Source organism: Xenopus laevis, chromosome 6L (genome assembly GCF_017654675.1).
Source record: "Xenopus laevis strain J_2021 chromosome 6L, Xenopus_laevis_v10.1, whole genome shotgun sequence".
Lineage (NCBI taxonomy): Eukaryota > Metazoa > Chordata > Amphibia > Anura > Pipidae > Xenopus > Xenopus laevis.
Window position 1 is genome coordinate 6,391,117 of NC_054381.1, and position 19,820 is coordinate 6,410,936.

General features: G+C 42.5%; 1 protein-coding gene across 9 annotated transcripts in view; it reads right to left on the reverse strand.

The window, feature by feature from the left end:
• setd2.L (SET domain containing 2 L homeolog) overlaps positions 1–19,820 on the reverse strand; it is a 69,937-nt gene that overhangs the window by 22,076 nt on the left and 28,041 nt on the right. For 8 of the 9 annotated variants that reach the window (XM_018267025.2, XM_018267024.2, XM_018267021.2 and 5 more), the window contains 5 exons: positions 16,640–16,737; positions 14,395–14,521; positions 14,172–14,306; positions 13,131–13,259; positions 11,511–12,227 (listed from right to left, as the gene is read on the reverse strand). In XM_018267025.2, the coding sequence (XP_018122514.1) occupies positions 11,511–12,227; positions 13,131–13,259; positions 14,172–14,306; positions 14,395–14,521; positions 16,640–16,737 (1,206 nt within the window). Of the gene's footprint in view, positions 1–5,556; positions 5,713–11,510; positions 12,228–13,130; positions 13,260–14,171; positions 14,307–14,394; positions 14,522–16,639; positions 16,738–19,820 lie in introns of all 9 variants that reach the window. The other variant, XM_041565743.1, reaches the window with a different exon arrangement.

Here is a 19,820-nt window from a genome sequence, read left to right on the forward strand (position 1 = left end):
CAGTTAGATACAGAAGTGTTGCTTCAGAACTGCAAACACCCATCCTGTCTCAAACTAGAAGACATATATTTTATGGTTTGTGTATATTGGAATCAGGGAAACATAAAACGATGTAACAGGTATTGCAATATTTACTATAGTAAGCTTACATGCCTTCTAATATAGAAGGAGGGCTTTTGACCATGTATGGTATTTCTGTGTACCCTTTGCTCTTATGGTAAATGCTAAAAGGTATAAAAGCTTGTTCTAAGATGAAGTCTTTGGGAAGTTCTCCTGTCACACTTAAGTACTATGCTGTTGTGTGATTGTGACAACTTCCTAGGCAAAACTCTCATCTTGTTTTTCTAATAAACAACCTCACTTATTTGAAAAGCCTTTTCTCTGAGTTTTGCTTTTATAAACGAGGTCTGGTATACAAACACACACGCACGCACACGGTTTATATTTCCTACACTGATGGTTCTGACTGCTGAAACAATGCATCACCTGATAAACAGATCTGGTAAGCATGCAAGGCTGAGTTTTTCTACATTGTTTCAAGAGTCAGACCCAGGAGAGAAGGAGAGAAGCTGATTTCAGGAGCAACTACAGCTACACATAACCAGTATATTTTGTGCAGGATATATCATGGTCCAACGGTTTAAAAACACAAGAAGCAGAGAACAGTGCCTGTTTAAGCCAAGCAAGCGTTCTAACATAAAGCTGTGAGTTCAGCCCAAGCCAGAATAAATGCATATTTATAGATACACGGCTGCATTTGTGACACCATTTTAGGCACAGATTAGGAATGTGTGTTTGGTTTACAAATTACAATCTGGGTCCTGTAACACCAGGCTCATGTTTCCTTTCACATTTGCTGTTCTACTCCTGTTGCTAAAATGGCTCCCTCCATGTAACCATGGCAACAGACAGCACAACAGGGCCCAGGCTTCTTGCCAACCCTAGACGTTTCTCTGGATTCTCTCAGACATTTTTACTCTGGCTATTCCCTGGCACAATCACAGAATGACAGAACGACTGGCATGTTAGATCATTTCTAACATTTTATGTGGGACTTATAAAGTACATTTCCTCAGCGTTCTCTCCACACAAGGCTCAACTCTCCCATAATGCACCTCTTTAACCATGTGACTTAATCCTCACACAGGATTCCATGAAGCAGTGTGTCTGCTTATTTCTTGAGGAATCTCAGGGTGATTTCTCCCTCACAGCCTATACAATTTACTTAAACAATTATTGCCTGTTATTTATATCATGCCGACACAATTATGAGGCATAGAGATTATACATCATTCACAAATCTCAGCAGAGCGTGTCAGTTAGTTCTGAGGATCATGGCTAGCACAGTGCTGAGAACTAGATTCCCTAACCTTCATATTGGACATTGGCTTATCCGCAAACAAATGACACCACCATAATTACTAAAAAATGATTAAAGGGAACACAAATATAATATCTTGCCTAATGAAAGAAAATCTACATTCCAATATTCATTCATTCCTCATTCTCACTGGTTTTAACGTTATGTTTGAATGTAGTTGCTACTGAAAGCAGCATTTAAATTTCATGTACTGCTGGTTCTGACTGCTGAAACAATGCATCACCTGATAAACAGATCTGTTAAGCATGCAAGGCTGACTTTTTCTACATTGTTTCAAGAGTCAGACCCAGAGAAGAGAGGGAGAGAAGCTAATTTCAGGCGCAACTACAGCTACACATAACCAGTATATTTTGTGCAGGATATATAATCGTCCAACAGTTTAAAAACACTAACAGCAGAGAACAGCGCCTGTTAAAGCCAAGCAAGCATTCAAATTTTATCCCCGATAAGCAGACCAAGGATTTGTTCAATGGATGAGCTATCATGACTGCTCTCATTGATAATCCAACATGCAGATAAAAATGGCTACCTCAGTAGAGTAAACTATGAGTATGTATTGTGAAAAAAAGCCACTCATAAGCATCAAGAATAGAAAGGCTAGATTGGACTTTGCTAAAAAAAACGTCTATAAAAGCCAGCACTGTTCTGTAAAAACATTCTTTGGACAGGTGAAACCAGGATCAACCTCTAGCAGAATGATGGCAAGTAAAAAGTATGGAGAAGGCTTGGAAGAGCTGATGATCCAAAGCATAGCACATGATGGATAAACACTAGTGTCCCAGTGCCACTGGCAGCCATGCACGCCCAAGCCATCACACTGCCTCCCAAATGTTTTATACATCATGTGCTTTGCATCAGCAGCTCTTCCACGCCTTCTCCATACTTTTTACTTGCCATCATTCTGCTAGAGGTTGATCTTGGTTTCACCTGTCTAAAAAATGGTTTTACAGAACAATGCTTGCTTTTTTTAGTCCAATCTAGCCTTTCTATTCTGAGCTGTTCAGAGACACTGTCTGCTCAAATCCAGCTAAATGCACTCACATTGATTGGGAGGCATTTCATAACGAGCCAAAGCAACCCAAGAGTTTATTTAAGCAAAGAAGCAGAATTTTCTTTAGTGGGGGGGGGGGGGGGGCAGTTAATTTTGGACAAAAAACATGCAAGAACGTTGTTTACCACTGGTATGATTTTGGCACTTTGTAGCCATCATAGGGGAATGGGCAGGCCAGGGACATATCTGGGAGCTGTAGTTGGTGGGAGCAGGGACAGGAGTTAAAAGGCTGGGTCAGGTAGCAGAGCAGTTTATGGAGAGGGTATATGGACAGGCAAATAGATTGCCTGTAAAATTTGTTATACTGGATCCAGCAGAAGCTGGCAATTTATCGCCCGGGGGCAACCCTACAGGGGGTTTATCTGTGCACTGGCCATTGTGATTAACTACCTGATCCACTTCCCACACAGTCCCTCACGGGATCTAGGCAGTTGGAATCTCTCGATCTGTCTGGTTTAACTTCAACATCAAACATTGATCGTTCATAAATAAAACAATAGGCAAATAGTACAAGTCATTGAACTCAACTTAAACAGGGGGGGGGGTTGTTCTTAGAATATCATCCTTAAAAACCTTCCATAAAGCTGTGAGTTCAGCCCAAGCCAGAATAAATGCATATTTATAGATACACGGCTGCATTTGTGACACAATTTTAGGCACAGATTAGGAATGTGTGTTTCGTTTACAAGTTACAATCTGGGTCCTGTAACACCAGGCTCATGTTTCCTTTCATATTTGCTGTTCTACTCCTGTTGCTAAAATGGCTCCCTCCATGTAACCATGGCAACAGACAGCACAACAGGGCCCAGGCTTCCTGCCAACCCTAGACGTTTCTCTGGATTCTCTCAGACATTTTTACTCTGGCTATTCCCTGGCACAATCACAGAATGACAGAACGACTGGCATGTTAGATCATTTCTCTCCACACAAGGCTCAACTCTCCCATAATACACCACTGTCACCATGAGACAATCCTTACACAGGATTCCATGAAGCAGTGTGTCTGCTTATATTTTTTTTTTTTACTCAGCCTATACAATTTACTTAAATAATTATTGCCTTTTATATTAGACACACAATTATGCTGCACAGAGATTATACATCATTCATACATCTCAGAAAAGCATGTCAGTTAGTTCTGAGGACCACGACTGGCACAGTGCTGATAACTTATCCTGCCCCTTGTAAAAAGGTATTTTACCTGTAAAATTAACAGGCAAAGGCACCAGATTAAGAGTATCCCATACCTCCCATCTACCACCCCATCTATTTTCTGACCAAAAATGGTCTGGGTTTTTCAGTGAAACGGGTGAATCGAGGGGCATGGCCTTAGTTACCATGCTCTCTTTCATTGCCCCCAACAGATGATAAGATATATAAAATAAGGATAATCCATTAAGAGGTTGATCAGTGGTATATGCAAGGTCTATATGTGTCTTACTTTGTTTGTATTACTGTGTAATTGCATCAGATTTGCACAGAGCTACTCCCTCCGGTCCCTTGGAGACTTGGCACTTCATAAATAAAGCAGTTTGTACTGCAACTTACGGACAGAAGTCACTGAGAATGGACTATTTTCATGCCAGATTCTGCTACAGGGACAGCAGAATTATTGGACAGGCTGCTACACAAAACTTGCAGTTTTAATTGAATCCACCAAAAAATGCCCAGACAACCATGCAATGAGAAAAAGAAAAACATTTATTCTCACTATGCTCTTTTAGCTGCCTTGACCCAAAAAAGTCTCACATGGCTGTAGAATGATATACTTTTTAAGGGTTTTTTAATAATATACCAATTGTTACTAAAGGGGTTAAAGTGCTTCATACCAGATGGCGGAAATTCGTGTGTTGGAAGAAATCCTCAATCATAGAATTTTGGCAAGTCCCAAGCAAGCAAAACAGACAGCCACCCAAGTTCCTCATCATACAGAAGTCTTTCCACCTTCCCAGAGACCACGCATATATAAGAAGCATTGCACAATACTGTCACAACATACTCTCCCCTGTAACAATGGACACAAAATCCATAACCTGTCAGGCCAAAGAGAAAGCCATGCATGCACGAGATGGAGTTTTTTTTATAGAGCCATCTAATTAACTGCTATTTAGCTATGCAGTTTTAATGGGGGTTCCATTTGAAGCAGGAAGAGATCAAACTCATCTCAGAACCAAAGTGAGTCTCTTATGCCCTCACTAAACATGCACATGCTTAGTACAAGAGAAAACCTCTATATGGAGATATGGAGTGTCCTGTAGATGGCAAATACTATTTGTCAATTTGTCAATACTATGCCTGGAGAATATAATTACAGGAAATGCTTGGTTGTCTTTCCTTCAGAAATAGAATACCACCATGGCCCATTAGGCAACACCTGCCTTTTTGTAAGATATTAGTGCTATAAAGGTGCCAAGGAACCTTCTGGCCAATTTTACTCATGAACAAAAAGGGCAATCTGAACCAATAACATATTTGTGGAAAACAGGAGAAGCAACAAAAAGGCGGAAGCACAGCACAGTACTTGCTAAAAAAGAGAGACAAAGATACTGTGGGGGCCATTAACAAAAGGAGCAACAATCTAAAACAGAATCTAAGAAGAAGTCTTTTTCTGAGAACATAAAGTTTGTATGTTTAGAAGTCCACAATCATTATGTTCTAACTTAAAAGATGCCTATTATACTATGCAACATACATGTCGCTCATCCCTTTGCGATAAGTGCTCCAACGCAATGAAGGCAATCCAGTAGGTCCCAACACCAGCACCTTCACCACTTCACTTCTTCTGGCTCATGGAGATTCCTTGTCATCAGCAGGAACCTGGTCGTTGTGCTTTAGTCTTAATCTTGGGGATACGTTTTCGGCACGTTGGCAAGAAAGGCTTTGTCCTTTTGCCGAAAATGTAACCCGCGTGTATCAAATGTGTCTGCGTTACAGATCAGATATAGTGTAATGTCAACATCATTTGCTGCGGAGTTGAACATGTAGAAAAGTTTGAAGGAAATATGGTGAAAACCTGTCACTGGCTCTGTCACAATCTCTTCATTTAGCAGAGAGATGGTGGCAAAGACCAGTCTGGTGCGTGTGTAAAATGTTTGTCACTTAGCCTCCTCTTTCCACTAGTCACCTAGAATATTCTCATGCACCATCGGGACTTCCCCTCGAGTCTTGTCGATTCTCCACAGAAGGCACTGGCTATTTTCTTGCCCTTCTTCAGCACTGGTGAGTGTAGTGTTGAGAAAATGAAGGGGTCGCTGGTGAGGTTAGCAAGATCCTTGCTGCCCTGAGAAGCCAGATGGAAAGGGTTCAGAAGTTACAAGGCTCAACCGGAAAATTGCCACAATGCAAGGGCAAAACATGAGCATTAACCCTTACACGACCTCTTACCAATTCACCCTCCCAGTGCAGAGCACAGGGTCACTATTCAATTATATATGGTGCCATATAAAATAAAACTGATGGGCTCTCCTATTGACTTAACAGTGTTCATGTGATCAACCTCTATCTCATGAGTCTACTGTTGTCCAAATAATTGTAGCGACTATGCAGTTTCTCTCAAGATGAACTTTCCTCCAATCACCAGCTCTCCCTCACCAGCAAAGGGGCAGAACAAAATGCACCCAACATTGCAAATTTAGAATAACCTTCACTTGGAAATGTTTCCCATATATTCTCTACAGTCAGGGTCTGCATTACCAATAAGCAGTAAGAGTGCCCTAGCCCAATGACAGCTTGGATCTTACTGCAGTTCCCGGTCAGGTCCATCAACCCACTGGCAAGTAAAGAAACAAATACAAAAGGCTGGCTGCCCACAAAACTGGATTTGGCAGGAAACTAACAACGCTGCCTGGGAATGTTATATGGCTAGGCGGCGGCTTTAAGGTTTTTGGGATTATTTCAATTAAAACAGCTGAAAGGATAATGTCCTTCTATTCCTAGAGGTGTAGAAGACAATTCATCAAGAACTACTGCTGATTATAGACTGGAGAGACAGGGAGAGATACAATACAAATGTGTGAAGGTAAAGCAGTCCTTATATTAGGAACAGAATCCTATCAGGATACATTTTGCATTTCAGACATAGGTCCTCTCCGCAAAAACTACAACAAACAAATGTCACCATCATTCAAGAAGCTAGGGCAAAAGAGGAGCCCCATGATGTCCCTGTCAGGGTCGGACTGGCCTGCCAGAGTACGAGGATCTCCTGGTGGGTCCAGACTGTGGGTTCCAGTCTGGGAAATTCCCATTATTCCTTTTTTGCTCCCACAATGACCCTATTATAAACTCCACAAAATTTGGAAGGTTTGGTTAGGTTATCTGGTGGGTGCAAAGTGGCCCATTCTGACACTGGTCACTACTGACCAACATGCTACATCCAGTGAGAACTAGAGTCCTGCATTGGGTAGGGTACCTGCGGAATACCCAGGTTTCGGGCAAACCGTCCCAGATTTCTTGGTCATGCGGGCAGTCTACGGGTAACCCAGCTTGGTACCCAACAAAGGTGCTCTCTCAGAGGTTGTTCCAGAGTGATGTCACTTGCGGTCAAATGTCCCTTCCATTTGCGCGGGTGCCCCAGGTCGAAAGATTAGTTGGCCTTCTGTGGGTGATGTAGTGGGAACATGCTGGTCCAGGTACAGTTTAAAAAATTAAAAAAAAAAAAAAAAAAAAAGGACTCGCGCTGGACTCTAGTTGGAATGACTACCAAATACAGAGTGGCTCACCCTGCGCTAAATGTAGCTTAACTGGAGTGGAGATTGGCTTTTAGATTTTCCTTAAAGGGGATCTATCACGATAATTGAAACATATATAAAATATAAGTTTCTTCGGACTGAAATAAGAAACTTTCAAATATAATCAATTAAAAGTTCTGTACCATTTATGAAACCATCAAGTTACTCTTCACTATCCCCCACTTAGCAACCATTATCACTTCATGCAGTAGGAGTAAGTTTTTTTTTTTTTTTTTTTTTTTTTTTGACAGGTAGGTTTAAAACATCCTTAAGGGGATGTCACTCCCTTTGCCTAAAAGATGTATTAGAGCTCACTATTTCAACATAACCAGCTCTGATGAAAATCCTGTTTCTCTGCATGGAGGGTATGTGCCAGTCAGGTATTTTATTAGCTTTTGTTTGCGCTGGTTATTTGAGTGAGCTGCAAAACCATCTGCTAGGAAAGGGAACCCGCTAAAAGACGAATTAGACCTACCTGTCAATCAAAATCTGATCCAGACCTGTGAATGAAGAGTGACAGATGCAGAGAGTGAGATACTGAAGAGTAATTTGATTGTTTCATAAAAAGAATATGACTGATATATATATATATATATATATATATATATATATATATATATATAGTGTTATTTTAGTGAGCTGAAGCCAATATTAAATTTTAATTTTCATGATAGATCCCCTTTAAGGATACAATTTGGGCTGGAATAAACAGGTATTCTCATTTTTTTTCTTGTAGACTGCAATTGTCAAAATGATATCAAGAGCAACAATATGAAACCTAATATAATATACATTTTAACACCTTTACCAGATTAGACCCATGCAGGTCTGTATCCCTGACAAGCACCCAGACCCACATTTTAACTTTGGACCTGCTATCTAGTCTAACCCTTAGGGTGATGCCTCCCTTCGCATTTTGGTGCAATGAAGCCAGATTGCATGATTAATAGGTTTTAGTGTGAGAATGGTTACAGACAAGCCAAAGATCATCTCCAAAGACCTGCAAGAACATCTTGCTGCAGATGGTGTATCTGTACATCGTTCTACAATTCAGAACATGTGTATGGCAGGGGGATGAGAAAGAAGCCCTTTCTGCACTCACAGAAACACAGAGTCGCTTGTTGTATGCAAAAGCTCATTTAGACACAGTCATTTTGGAACAAAGTGCTTTGGACTGATGAGACAAAAATTGAGTTATTTGTTCATAACAAAAAGTGCTTTGCATGGTGGAAGAAGAACACGGCATTCCAAGAAAAACACCTGCTTCCTACTGTCACATTTGGTGGAGGTCCCATCATGCTGTGGGGCTGTGTGACTAGTTCAGGGACTACTGGGGCCCTTGTAAATGTACAAGTAACACTAAAAATTTACAAGTAAAAAATGAATACCTCCCCCCTCCAATAATACTGCCACCCTGGACAAAGTTATCTATCTTTAGTATTTAAAACATAAATAATGCATTAAAATCTCATTGCTGCGGCGACCTGCACTTACGTGTGTCCTGCTAGCGGTTTCTTTTTAAAACTGGAAGTTAGTTGCTGTAGGAATGATTTTCAGCCTGCCTTGTTCTCCCTTTTTGTTAGAATGATTTATTTCCCTAAGAGCTGCGAGCAGTAAAGGAGCAAGAGCATGAACGTACTGACTTTGTCCAGGGTTTTCTTTGGTCCTGACAGTTTTATGGATGACCTGTCTGCTGATCATTGCTCGCAGCTCTTAGAGAAATAAACGAAGCGGAGGAGATAAACACACACCCTCTCCCGAAACCCGCCAGGAACGCAGAGGGAGAAGGCTGGCTAAAAATCATTCATAAAGCACCCGCTCTCACACCCTGAACAGTAAGGAGAAAGGGAGCTCTCCCAACAAGTGGGACCCAAACTGTGATCTCCGGAAGCATCAGCAAACGGCAGAACTAGAATTTTGCGACAGCTGGGTGCAGGTGGGGCTCTGCATCGCATCGGACAAGGCTATTTATGGCTGAGACTAGCCCTCACAGTAAGCCCGTGCCAACAACGTCCCTCTAGAACAGGGATGTACATTTTCAGGCCTGCAGGCCAGTTGCTGCCCTTCCGGTTTTAAAAAGAAGCCGGCTAGCAGGACACCGGAGCGCACATAAGTGCAGGTCGCCACATCGCCTTTTTAAACCAGACCGGAAGTGAGTTGCATTATTTATGTATCAAATATTAAAGATAGATAACTTTGTCCAGGATGGCAGTATTATTGACGGGGGAGGAATTAATTTTTTACTTTTACATATTTAGAGTTACTTGTCCTTTAGTCGAGGATCAGATGAATTCAACCGAATATCAAAAAATTCTTCAGGATAATGTTCAAGCATCAGTCACAAAGTTGAAGTTACGCTGCAGGGGTTGGATATTCCTACAAGACAATGACCCTAAATACACTTGGAAATCTACAAAAAGACATTTATGCAGAGGGACAAGTACAATATTCTGGAGTCCCCCGACTTGAATATCATGGGATCTATGGGATGATTTGAAGCAGACTGTCCATGCTTGGCAGCCATCAAATTTAACTGAACTGGAGAGATTTTGTATCGACGAAGGGTCAAAAATAGCCACATCCAGAATCCAGACACTCATCAAAGGCTATAGGAGTCGTCTAGAGGCTGTTACATCTGTAACTCTGGGGCCATAATGTATGTAATTTATTCTGTATTTATACTGCTTTGTTCTCAGAGTTCATTATATATGAACTGGTACTGTATTTAAACTATCTTGTGCTCCAGGGCCATAATATATGGATTTGGTACTGTAGTTATACTACCTTGTGCTCAGAGTTCATTATATATGAACTGGTACTGTATTTATACAACCTGAAATACTTGACTATAAAAGAATCAGTACAAAAAAAAAAAATATTTGTTTAATTAGCATCGCCAGATCAAAAAACACTCTCTGCCTATGCGACCGAGGCCCTTCTGGCTGGTTAGCCGAATGGCACAAGCATCCATGTTTATAGCTGTGTTTATGCAAATTTAAGGAGTAAGGGATTTAGAATGTCCAACAACCTAAGTTCATGCCATTAACAGCAGGAAGGAAAAATCGGAAGGCTTAGGGTGAGCACATTAATACCCCCCCCCCCATAAATATAAGAAAACCTGATAGGAAACTAATTTAAAAAACATCCACTTCGGCTCGTTTATATATTTAGTTATGGCAGTTCCTCAGTAAATCAGCAAAAATCACTCATCCGTACGACGCAATTCATGGAAAGAGACGCTCAGCCACGCATGGAAATTGAACACAATGCCGCTCAAGATCGGACTACCAACATCACGTTGAATGCCAATACAACTCCTGTTTGCAGAGCATTAGAACATCCCTTTATGGGTGGATTGAAATCAAGCAACGCATGAAGGACCGCTTTTAATATTATCTCACAAGGATGTTTGAATCAATATTATCCTTAAAAACCATGCAGAGAACCAACACCTGGGATTGCCTTGGTGCCAGTTCTCTGGGTCAGGCTGAAGGGAGCTTTATCAGTTATAGTTGGCTACAATCCAGGTGTCATGGATGCAACGGAGAATGTAAAATCAGATGGAAACATAGATGTGGTAATAATATTCACACACCAGAAGTACACAACAAATCACTAAAAGGGATCATGAATAGGAATACAACAGGTTACCCAATAGGGCACATAGAAAGTGAATATGCGAGTCTCGAATGACTGACTCAGTAGGATTGTGCTTTTGGTCTGTATAGAATTAGCAAAGCACAATCGCATGGAGGTCGGGCGTAACATCATGTTAATCAGTGGAATAAGATAGCCAAAGCAATATTAAGAACATACAGCATGGTACTGTAACCAAGGAGAAGGTGGCTTCAAGTTTTTTCATACCCTTCCAGCTCAAGCACCACAACTGGCCCCCAATTTTTAGTTACAGGACGTAAACTCAGAACAAATCCAGAAAATAGTACATGAAAAGGGAGATACATTCTCATTTCATTGGTTTTTGTCACTTTTATAGTCACGTTTGACCTAATTCATAATATGGATGGTTGACAATGTGCCTATGTGTAGTGTACAAAAAAACAGCAGAGAAAAAGCATTGGAAATTGCTCCATATCCCCCTGGAACCAGTACTCTTGGCTGCAGTCTACGGATAAACCATAATACCTTGGGCCTCCATAAAGCTCTTGTTGAAGGCTAAAACTTATAGGAAGTCATATGACAACAATGGAGTTACTGCTCAAAGTGTTCAAGCGTTAAGATCCCTAAACAACAGATGTACATGCAAATGACAGTAGTACATTTTGCATTACTAGGAAACAAATATACAACAGTGACAATAATGAGCCATGTCTTGTGTTGGTCACTTCCTTACCTTCAGATCTTTCCAGGAGTCTAGAAGCTTGGTAGCCAGATCACTCATATCCAGTATCTTGTCTGCAGGTTCCTGACTCCTCTCGCTCTCCACATCAGACACCCCTTCCTCTTCATCTTGTGATGGGGTTTCCACAGCAGAGGTCTCATCCACCTTCACTCCATTGCCTTCTTTCTTCTCAGCATCCTGGGTCTCTGATTTGCATGTATCTGGCCCCGAGTCTCCCTCAGTTTTAATTACTGTTTTCTGTTCTTCGGTGGCTGCTAGGTCCTCTTTATCTGGTGGAGGTGTCTCACCTTCTGTTTTAAGCTCCTCTTTAATCCCTTCCTGCTTGGCCAAGGGAGCATCTTTCAGTTCAACCATGGACAGTGCTTCGGTTTTCTCCGGTGCGTCCTTCACTTCTATTTCGCTGGCTGCATCAGATACGGCACTGTCCATACTGTTCTCGCTGATAATTTTAAGCCTGCGGAGCACAAGCTTTTTGGGAGTTTCTCCATCCATCTCAATACTCAGTTTGGCGGCTGGTTCGGAGGGGTTAGACGGTGTATTGAGAGGCGTGTGCGCACGGGAAGTATTTTCACTTGAATATCCATCTCCTTCACTCAATTGGGGGATTGCGGTCTTTGTCTGGGACCAACGCTGAATGATCGGAAGAATTTTGCTTTCCTCCAGCATGTTTTTATTAGGAATAGGTAGCATTTCCAAGGTTTTAATGAGCTAATCAAAGAGAAAAAAGGTAAAAAAATGAAATATAAAAACTATTATGGGCCAATGAGTAACTGTCCTTCATAGTCCTGGCTTAAATTTATTTCACTATAGTGACAGGTTTCAGTATGAACAGGTATCACTATGCCTTTAACAACCATGGGGTTTCTAAACATTTCAAATGTAGGCGCCCCCCCCCCCCGTCTACTAATCAGCATCAATCCCCATGGTGTAGCTTTGTAAACAATATTGTGCTTGGGGTAGAGTCCTGCAGTGGGTCCGGTACGCGCAAAAACCCACAGAGCCCTGCAGGTTGCAGATAGAAGTTTTGGGAGCAGTTATAGATGTGGGTCATCGGTTCTCCGGGTCGCGGGTCTTAATAGCAAATTTTACTCCTTTTTTTCTGATCACGCCTACTTCCAATGATGTCACTTCCGGTTTACAACGACAGCACTTCCTGTTTTACTCTTTTTTTCTGATCATGCCTACGTCTAATGATGTCACTTCCGGTTTACAATGACAGCACTTCCTGTTTCTTGATGGTAAACGGGTCACGGATAAGGTACTTGCGGGTCGGGTAGCAGGTCGAAGCAGGTAAGTATGTGGCTTGTGGGTCGGGTTTAACAAATTGGTTCCGCACAGGACTCTAGCTTGGGGACGGGGAAACATAACGATAGGCTGAGGCACTGTTTATATTAGTCCTTCAGCCTACCAAAATATTGCCCTACTACCAAGCACAACATCATTTACTAAGCCCCTCTCTTTCAAGCTCTGTCGGAAATCAACACAGAAGCTCTGCATTCTAGGAATTGTTGAGATTCCATGCAATAAGAAGCACACCGAGATCCATTTTTAACATCAAACAATGCCAATTATTCCAGAATGAGCGCCTGGTACGAAGAAGAATGCACGAACCTCTAGCTGCAGCTTAATGCTGTTATTGGTGTTTCCCCGGCTGTCTCCCAACTCTGCCATCCAGATCCACAGGACCGACAGGCCATGACAATCAAGGAACCATTTCAGACAGGACTGCGACTGGGTGTTCTGTAAGGAATAAATGTGATGCTTTAGAGAGCCACAGAACTCATAAATAGGTGTATATGTCTAAGAAGGTTAATTATGACAAGCTTGAAGGGGTGGTTCACCTTTAAGATAACTTTTAGTATGTTATAAAATTGCCAATTCTAAGCAACTTTTCAACTGGTCTTCATTATTTATTTTTTGATAGTTTTTTTTAATTATTTATCTTTCTAAATCCATCTAAACATCAAATGCTTTGTAAGGATACACATTTATTGTTACTTTTTATAAATCATCTATCAATCTAAGATCCTCTCCTATTCATATTCCAGTCTCTTGTTCAAATCAGTGCATGGTTGCTAGGGAAATTTGGATCCTTGCAACCAAATTGCAGAAATCACAAACTGGAGAGCTGCTGAATAAAAAGTTCAAGAACTCAAAAACGACAAATAATAGAAAATGAAAACCAACTGCAAATTGTCTCAGACTATCACTCTCTACATCATACTAACAGTTAATTTAAAGGTGAACAACCCCTTTAGGTTTGCTTACTCTACAGATATCTCCTTTATAAGTACAAGACTTTGCTTGGCAACAGTAGCCCCGCTAAGCTGTGCATGTGCAGTCCAGGGTCGGACTGGGGGACCGGGACTGTTGTCCAGGACCCCCCCCCGCCTCCCTACTGAGACGCGCCACTCTGCGAGCATGCATGAAGGCAACACTCTGCGCACATGCATGAAGGCACATGTGTGAACGGCGCATGCACAGACAGTGCTGCATGCCACCTCCCCCCCTCCCAATATTGGGAGAGGGGGGTCTGGCCGGCAGGGACCCATGAAGGTTGGGGACCACCGGGTTTTTTCCCGGTGTCCAGCCGGGCCAGTCTGACCCTGGTGCAGTCGTACCTCTGACTGTCAGTAAGTTGGGGCCACTTACCTTTAATAGTCGAAGACAGGTCAGTTTTTGCTCTACAGTCTCAATCCTGACCATAAGCCGAGATAAGCTGAGCACTTGATTTTTGTCCGAGAGACCTTCCCCATTTCCCAGCAGAGCCTCCAGCTCCCCGTCAACCTGAAAGAAGAGCAGACAACCAGGCAAAGCCTATGAAGCACAAATTAAGATACAGAACAAAAAGTATGAAATGTTATATCGCATTTACCGTATCCTTCTTGCGTGGCCGCTCCTTCTTCATCTTCCCACCGGCCGCTCTAACGCTGACCCGGTTTTCCCCTCCCAGAATACCCCTGCAGTTGGGGGCACCACAGTAGCACTTCTGGGCCTCTTTGCTGTGAATGAACAACAGGAGCCAGTAAGTCACAATGCAATAGGGCAATCTTTGGATCCCTGTGCCCCACACTAGGGAATGGAATCATCAGAGATCAAGAGAAGTAAGTAATTCCAAGTTATTGCTTAATATGACTCCCCTTTCCACAGATCAGGTGCAGAGAAGAATTCTTTACTCTTCTGCCACCCCCCGTTCTATCTGCATCTAATATGGACAAACACATAATGCATGGAACTGCCTGCAACTAGTGTGGCTGAAGCTGCCTCCCCTGACAAGTGCTTGCAGCCAATTCCCATGCAAGTCAATGGGGGAGTTTTGGAAGGTTTACTGGACTCCAAACATGGAGAGAGACCCATATATCATTAACCTTAAAGGGATATGGTCATGGGAACATTTTTTTATTCCAAAACACCTCAGTTAATAGTGCTGCTCTAGCAGAATTCTGCACTGAAATCCATTTCTCAAAAGAGCAAACAGATTTTTTTGCTTTTGAAATCTGACATGGGGCTAGACTTATTGTCAGTTTCCCAGCTGCCCCCAGTCATGTGACTTATGCTCTGATAAACTTCAGTCACTCTTTACTGCTGTACTGCAAGTTGGAGTGATATCACCCCCTCCCTCCCCCCCAGCAGCCTAACAAAAGAACAATGGGAAGGTAACCAGATAGCAGCTCCCTAACACAAGATAACAACTGCCTGGTAGATCTAAGAACAACACTCAATAGTAAAATCCAGGTCCCACTGAGACACATTCAGTTACATTGAGTAGGAGAAACAACAGCCTGCCAGAAAGCAGTTCCATCCTAAAGTGCTGGCTCTTTCTGAAAGCACATGACCAGGCAAAATGACCTGAGATGCACCTACACACCAATATTACAACTAAATACACTAAGTGAATTATTTGCAGTGTAAACAGTGTCATTTAGAAATAAAAACTACATCATAAAAACCATGACAGAATCCCTTTAATGTGAGGAAAGGCTAAACCATTATGCTACACATACATATATATATAGTTCTTATTCTTAATGGGGAATGCAAAGGGTTCCTCAGAAAAGTCCCAGAAGTATAGCTTATTGCTACTGGCTGATCAACAAAGCAAGCAATCACTCAGCTGGTCTCACTTGGTTACTTTATTCCAAGGAAGGCACAAGGAGATGTCCTTCTATGTTAAAGGAAAACTACGTTTAAACTACAAGGAACGACTTATGTGGCTTGCACAGCCCTCTCCCTACTTCCCACTGAACTGTGCAGATTTATGGAAATATGCCAGCGCACATGTCCTAGGCTTTAACCAAAGAAGCAGAGCAGAATGGGGCTTAGGAAGTGCCTTTGCTCCGACTACTGAATGAAGAAGCAATTGGGATTTTCATAGCTAGCAGCTGAGAGCTCTACAAACTACAGGAGATTTTTTATGCACTGGTATTTTAAATAATTGTGGGAAAGATTAGAGATAGATGGCCAGTTAAGGGGAAATGGGGGGGGGGGTACTTATTTGTGTACTGGGTACCCCTGGTTGGCTGTGCCAATGTAAAGTGCTAATAAAGGCGGTTTTATTATCTGGGAGTGCTGCAATATTTTGTGGATACCCCTGGAACTATAGCAGGATGACCGTTACCCCAATGTTTCTATATATCTGTAACCTTGTTATGAGCTAAGGGGGCCCAGTCTGAAGGTCAGTTAGGGGGAGATTTGGGGTGAGTGATTATTTGTACCCTGGGTACCCCTGGAACTATAGCAGGGTGACACCCCAATGTTTCTATATATATCTGTAACCTTGTTATGAGCTAAGGGGGCCCAGTCTGAAGGTCAGTTAGGGGGAGATTTGGGGTGAGTGCTTATTTGTACCCTGGGTACCCCTGGAACTATAGCAGGGTGACTGTTACCCCAATGTTTCTATATATATCTGTAACCTTGTTATGAGCTAAGGGGGCCCAGTCTGAAGGTCAGTTAGGGGGAGATTTGGGGTGAGTGCTTATTTGTACACTGGAACTATAGCAGGGTGACACCCCAATGTTTCTATATATGTGTAACCTTGTTATGAGCTAAGGGGCCCAGCATGTAGGAGCAGTTATATACATGAGATTTCAGATGGAGAAACACTGATATAGATCACTTACCCATATCTCTGGAACTGGTAGTCAAAAGTCAACTCAGACCCGGCAGGCACCAATCGCGTGGTAAAAAACCCAACTCGCACCTGTCCATTCACTGTCCACTGTAATAAAGACAAAATATGATGATATGCCCTGTTGGGTGACCCATCACTTTCATCACTGTATACAGAGAAATAAACGGAAGGCTCAGATAATTATGACTATACACTAGGGGTACAGGGGGTTCTGTAGTCAGGAGCCAAAAGAAGGGAAATTCAACGTTAGATATATTTAGTGCACCTTTTGACTCAAGCATTTCTATTCTGCCTATTTGCAGCAAACAACTGAAAATTGTATCTCATCAATCTCAGGATTCAGTTATCAGGGCTACCATCAGGGGCTCCCCTGGGGCCCCCCAATTATTAGCCTGCCTGATTACCTAGGCCCCACTACTCAATAATTGCAAACTCCATCCTGGACAGGTCTCAGCAACTAACCAATTATGCCAAACTCCGCCTAATGATTCACCCATTCACTTTCTACAAGCACCACCCCTTTAGACCTTCGAATCTCAAAGTTTTTTTCAACTTCGAATCGAAGTACACAAAAGAACAATAGAATTCTACCTGTATCTGACGATTCAGCACTACCATACAGGCACCAAATAGGATGATTTTAGACTTACCGTAAATATTTTTCTAGTAGGCCCGAACTATCAGTGCAAACGTGTGGGTAATGGCTATCTTCACCTCTGGAGGAAGGACAGAATGATAAACTCTAGACCCCTCCCCTAGTATATGTAGTCTGGAGCCACCTCCCATCCTCAGTTCGTTTATAAAGCTCAATGAAATATCCCAGAAAGAAAAGGAGAAATTCAATCAAGAGATAGTAAAAATCCAACATAACAGAATGTATTGTCCACAGACCCATACTAAAATCTGACTAATGCACTGACAGTTCGGGCCATCCTCTCTCTAGTCGGCCCTCCTGTGGGGATGTCCAAAAGCTGTCCCGTAATAATTAGGGTGGGCAATGTGACAATTTAGTGCAAGTAGAATTCTTTACGATGTAATCATTATGCACCGTACCCATTAGTTATGTTATATAAACAATGGTAAACATTTACTGAAATATCAATAAACTTTTATGAATAAAACATGAAAGTCTCTAGTCTGTCATCAACAAGTTGCATCCAGAAAAACGATGAAAAGAGAAACATTTTCGGTGTCATCCTTAACTGTTCAGAACCAGTTGGTCTATGAGAATCATGTCCTTACTGAGCTACTGCAGCTTGTAACATTTTGCGACCAAACACAGCTGAATTTGAAGCAAAAACATGCAGTTTATAAAACTTAATGAAAGTATTTGGAGATGCGCAAGTGGCTGCCTTGCTCAGATGTAGCCAGATTTTGAAGGGCCCAGGACGTACTCTGTGACCTAGTAGAGTGTGCCCTGACCTGGAACGGTTTTGGTTCTGGTTTAAGTTCATAGGCCTTGTTGATGGTCTCTACTAGCCATCTGGCAATGGTTCTTTGGGATACTTGTAAACCCTTGCGAGCTGTGGAATAGGAAATAAGTAGAGAGTCAGATTTCTGAATAACTGCTGTTCTGTGTAAATAAGTCTTAATTGCTCGCATGACATCTAACTTGTACAGCTTGGACTCTGTCATCTATCGGATTAGGACAAAAGGATGGTAAGATCAATTCCTGATTAATATGGAAGCCTGACACTACCTTTGGTAGGAATCCTGGTACTGTTCTGAGGACCACTTTATCATGGTGGAGAATCACCATGGTTCTTTGCAGGATAATGTCGCCATTTCTGATACTCTCTTTGCCGATGTAATTGCAATTAGAAAAGTCACTTTGAGGAACAACCACTTAAGCTCACATGAGGCGATGGGCTCAAAGGGAGGTTCTTGTAGCACTGCAAGTACTAAAGGAAGATCTCAAGAAGAAGTAGGATCTTTGAATGGAGGTCTAGCATGTAGGACCCCCTGTAGGAACCTCTGAACCATAGAATCCTCTGCCCACCTAACGTTAGATAGTGCCGATAGGACGGAAACTTGTGACTTTAGTGTGTTGAGTGCGAGACCCTTAGAAAAACCATCCGTGAGAAATTGTGTGATCACCTTCGTGGTGCTGTCTTTCCAGATTAACTGTCTGGCTGAACAACATTGGATGAAGGTACTCCATACTTTGTAGTAAGCCTTTGCTGTAGAAGTTTTTCTGGCCTGAAGTAGTATTCTTATGGTCTCTGGAGTGAAACCCTTCTGCGTCCATAGCTGGGTCTCAAGAGCCAGGCCGTTAAACTGAGCATGTTTAAGCTGTGATTTCTGGCTGGCCCTTGTGTCAGAAGATCCAGCCGTAGGGGTAGCCGCCATATTGATCAGATCTGAGTACCACAGTCTGTTTGGTCAATCTGCTGCAATGAGGATGGTTGTGACCTGTTCCGGTTTGATCTTTGTAATTATTCTGGGGAGAATTGCTATTGGTCTTGGGTCCCTGGTCCTGGAGCAATAACATGGAAGTTTGAAATTTTGTCTGGATGCTAAAATGTCTATGTCTGCTACCCCCCACCTCTCAATCAGTTGTGCAAGGCCCATTCTCCCTGGTCTATTGTCTGTCTGCTGAGGAAGTCCGCTTCCCAGTTCAGAACTCCTGGAATGAAGACTGTCTCTTCTGCCCATGTCAACACCTTTGCTACTTCCAGCATCATTAGGTTGCTCCACGTTCCTCCCTGCTTGTTGACATATACCACTGCTGTAGCATTGTCGGATTGCACCCGGACTGGATGTGCTCGAAGCTGGTTTGACCAGCCTTGTAGTGCTAAGACAATTGCTCTCAGTTCTAATATGTTGATTGGAATCTGCGATTCCTGTTGTATCCACCTGCCCTGAAGTGTGAGTGTGCGGTATACTGCGTCAGTTGTGACTACTTCCCAGGCTGGCTGAGACCAGCTTCTGCCCGCAGCTAGATGTGCTCTGGCTGACCACCAATGTAAACTTTCTCTGGTGACTTGTGATAGGAATCATCTGTTGCAGTTCCTGATGGTGTTTGTTCCAGTGTTGGAGGAAATTGCGTTGTAGGGCCCTCATGTGGAATCTGGCATACGGGATGGCCTCCAAGGCACCATGTAGCCTAGCAGTTGAAGGCAGTCCCAGGCAGACACTCGCTCTTTGCGGATGAACAACTGGGTGCATGT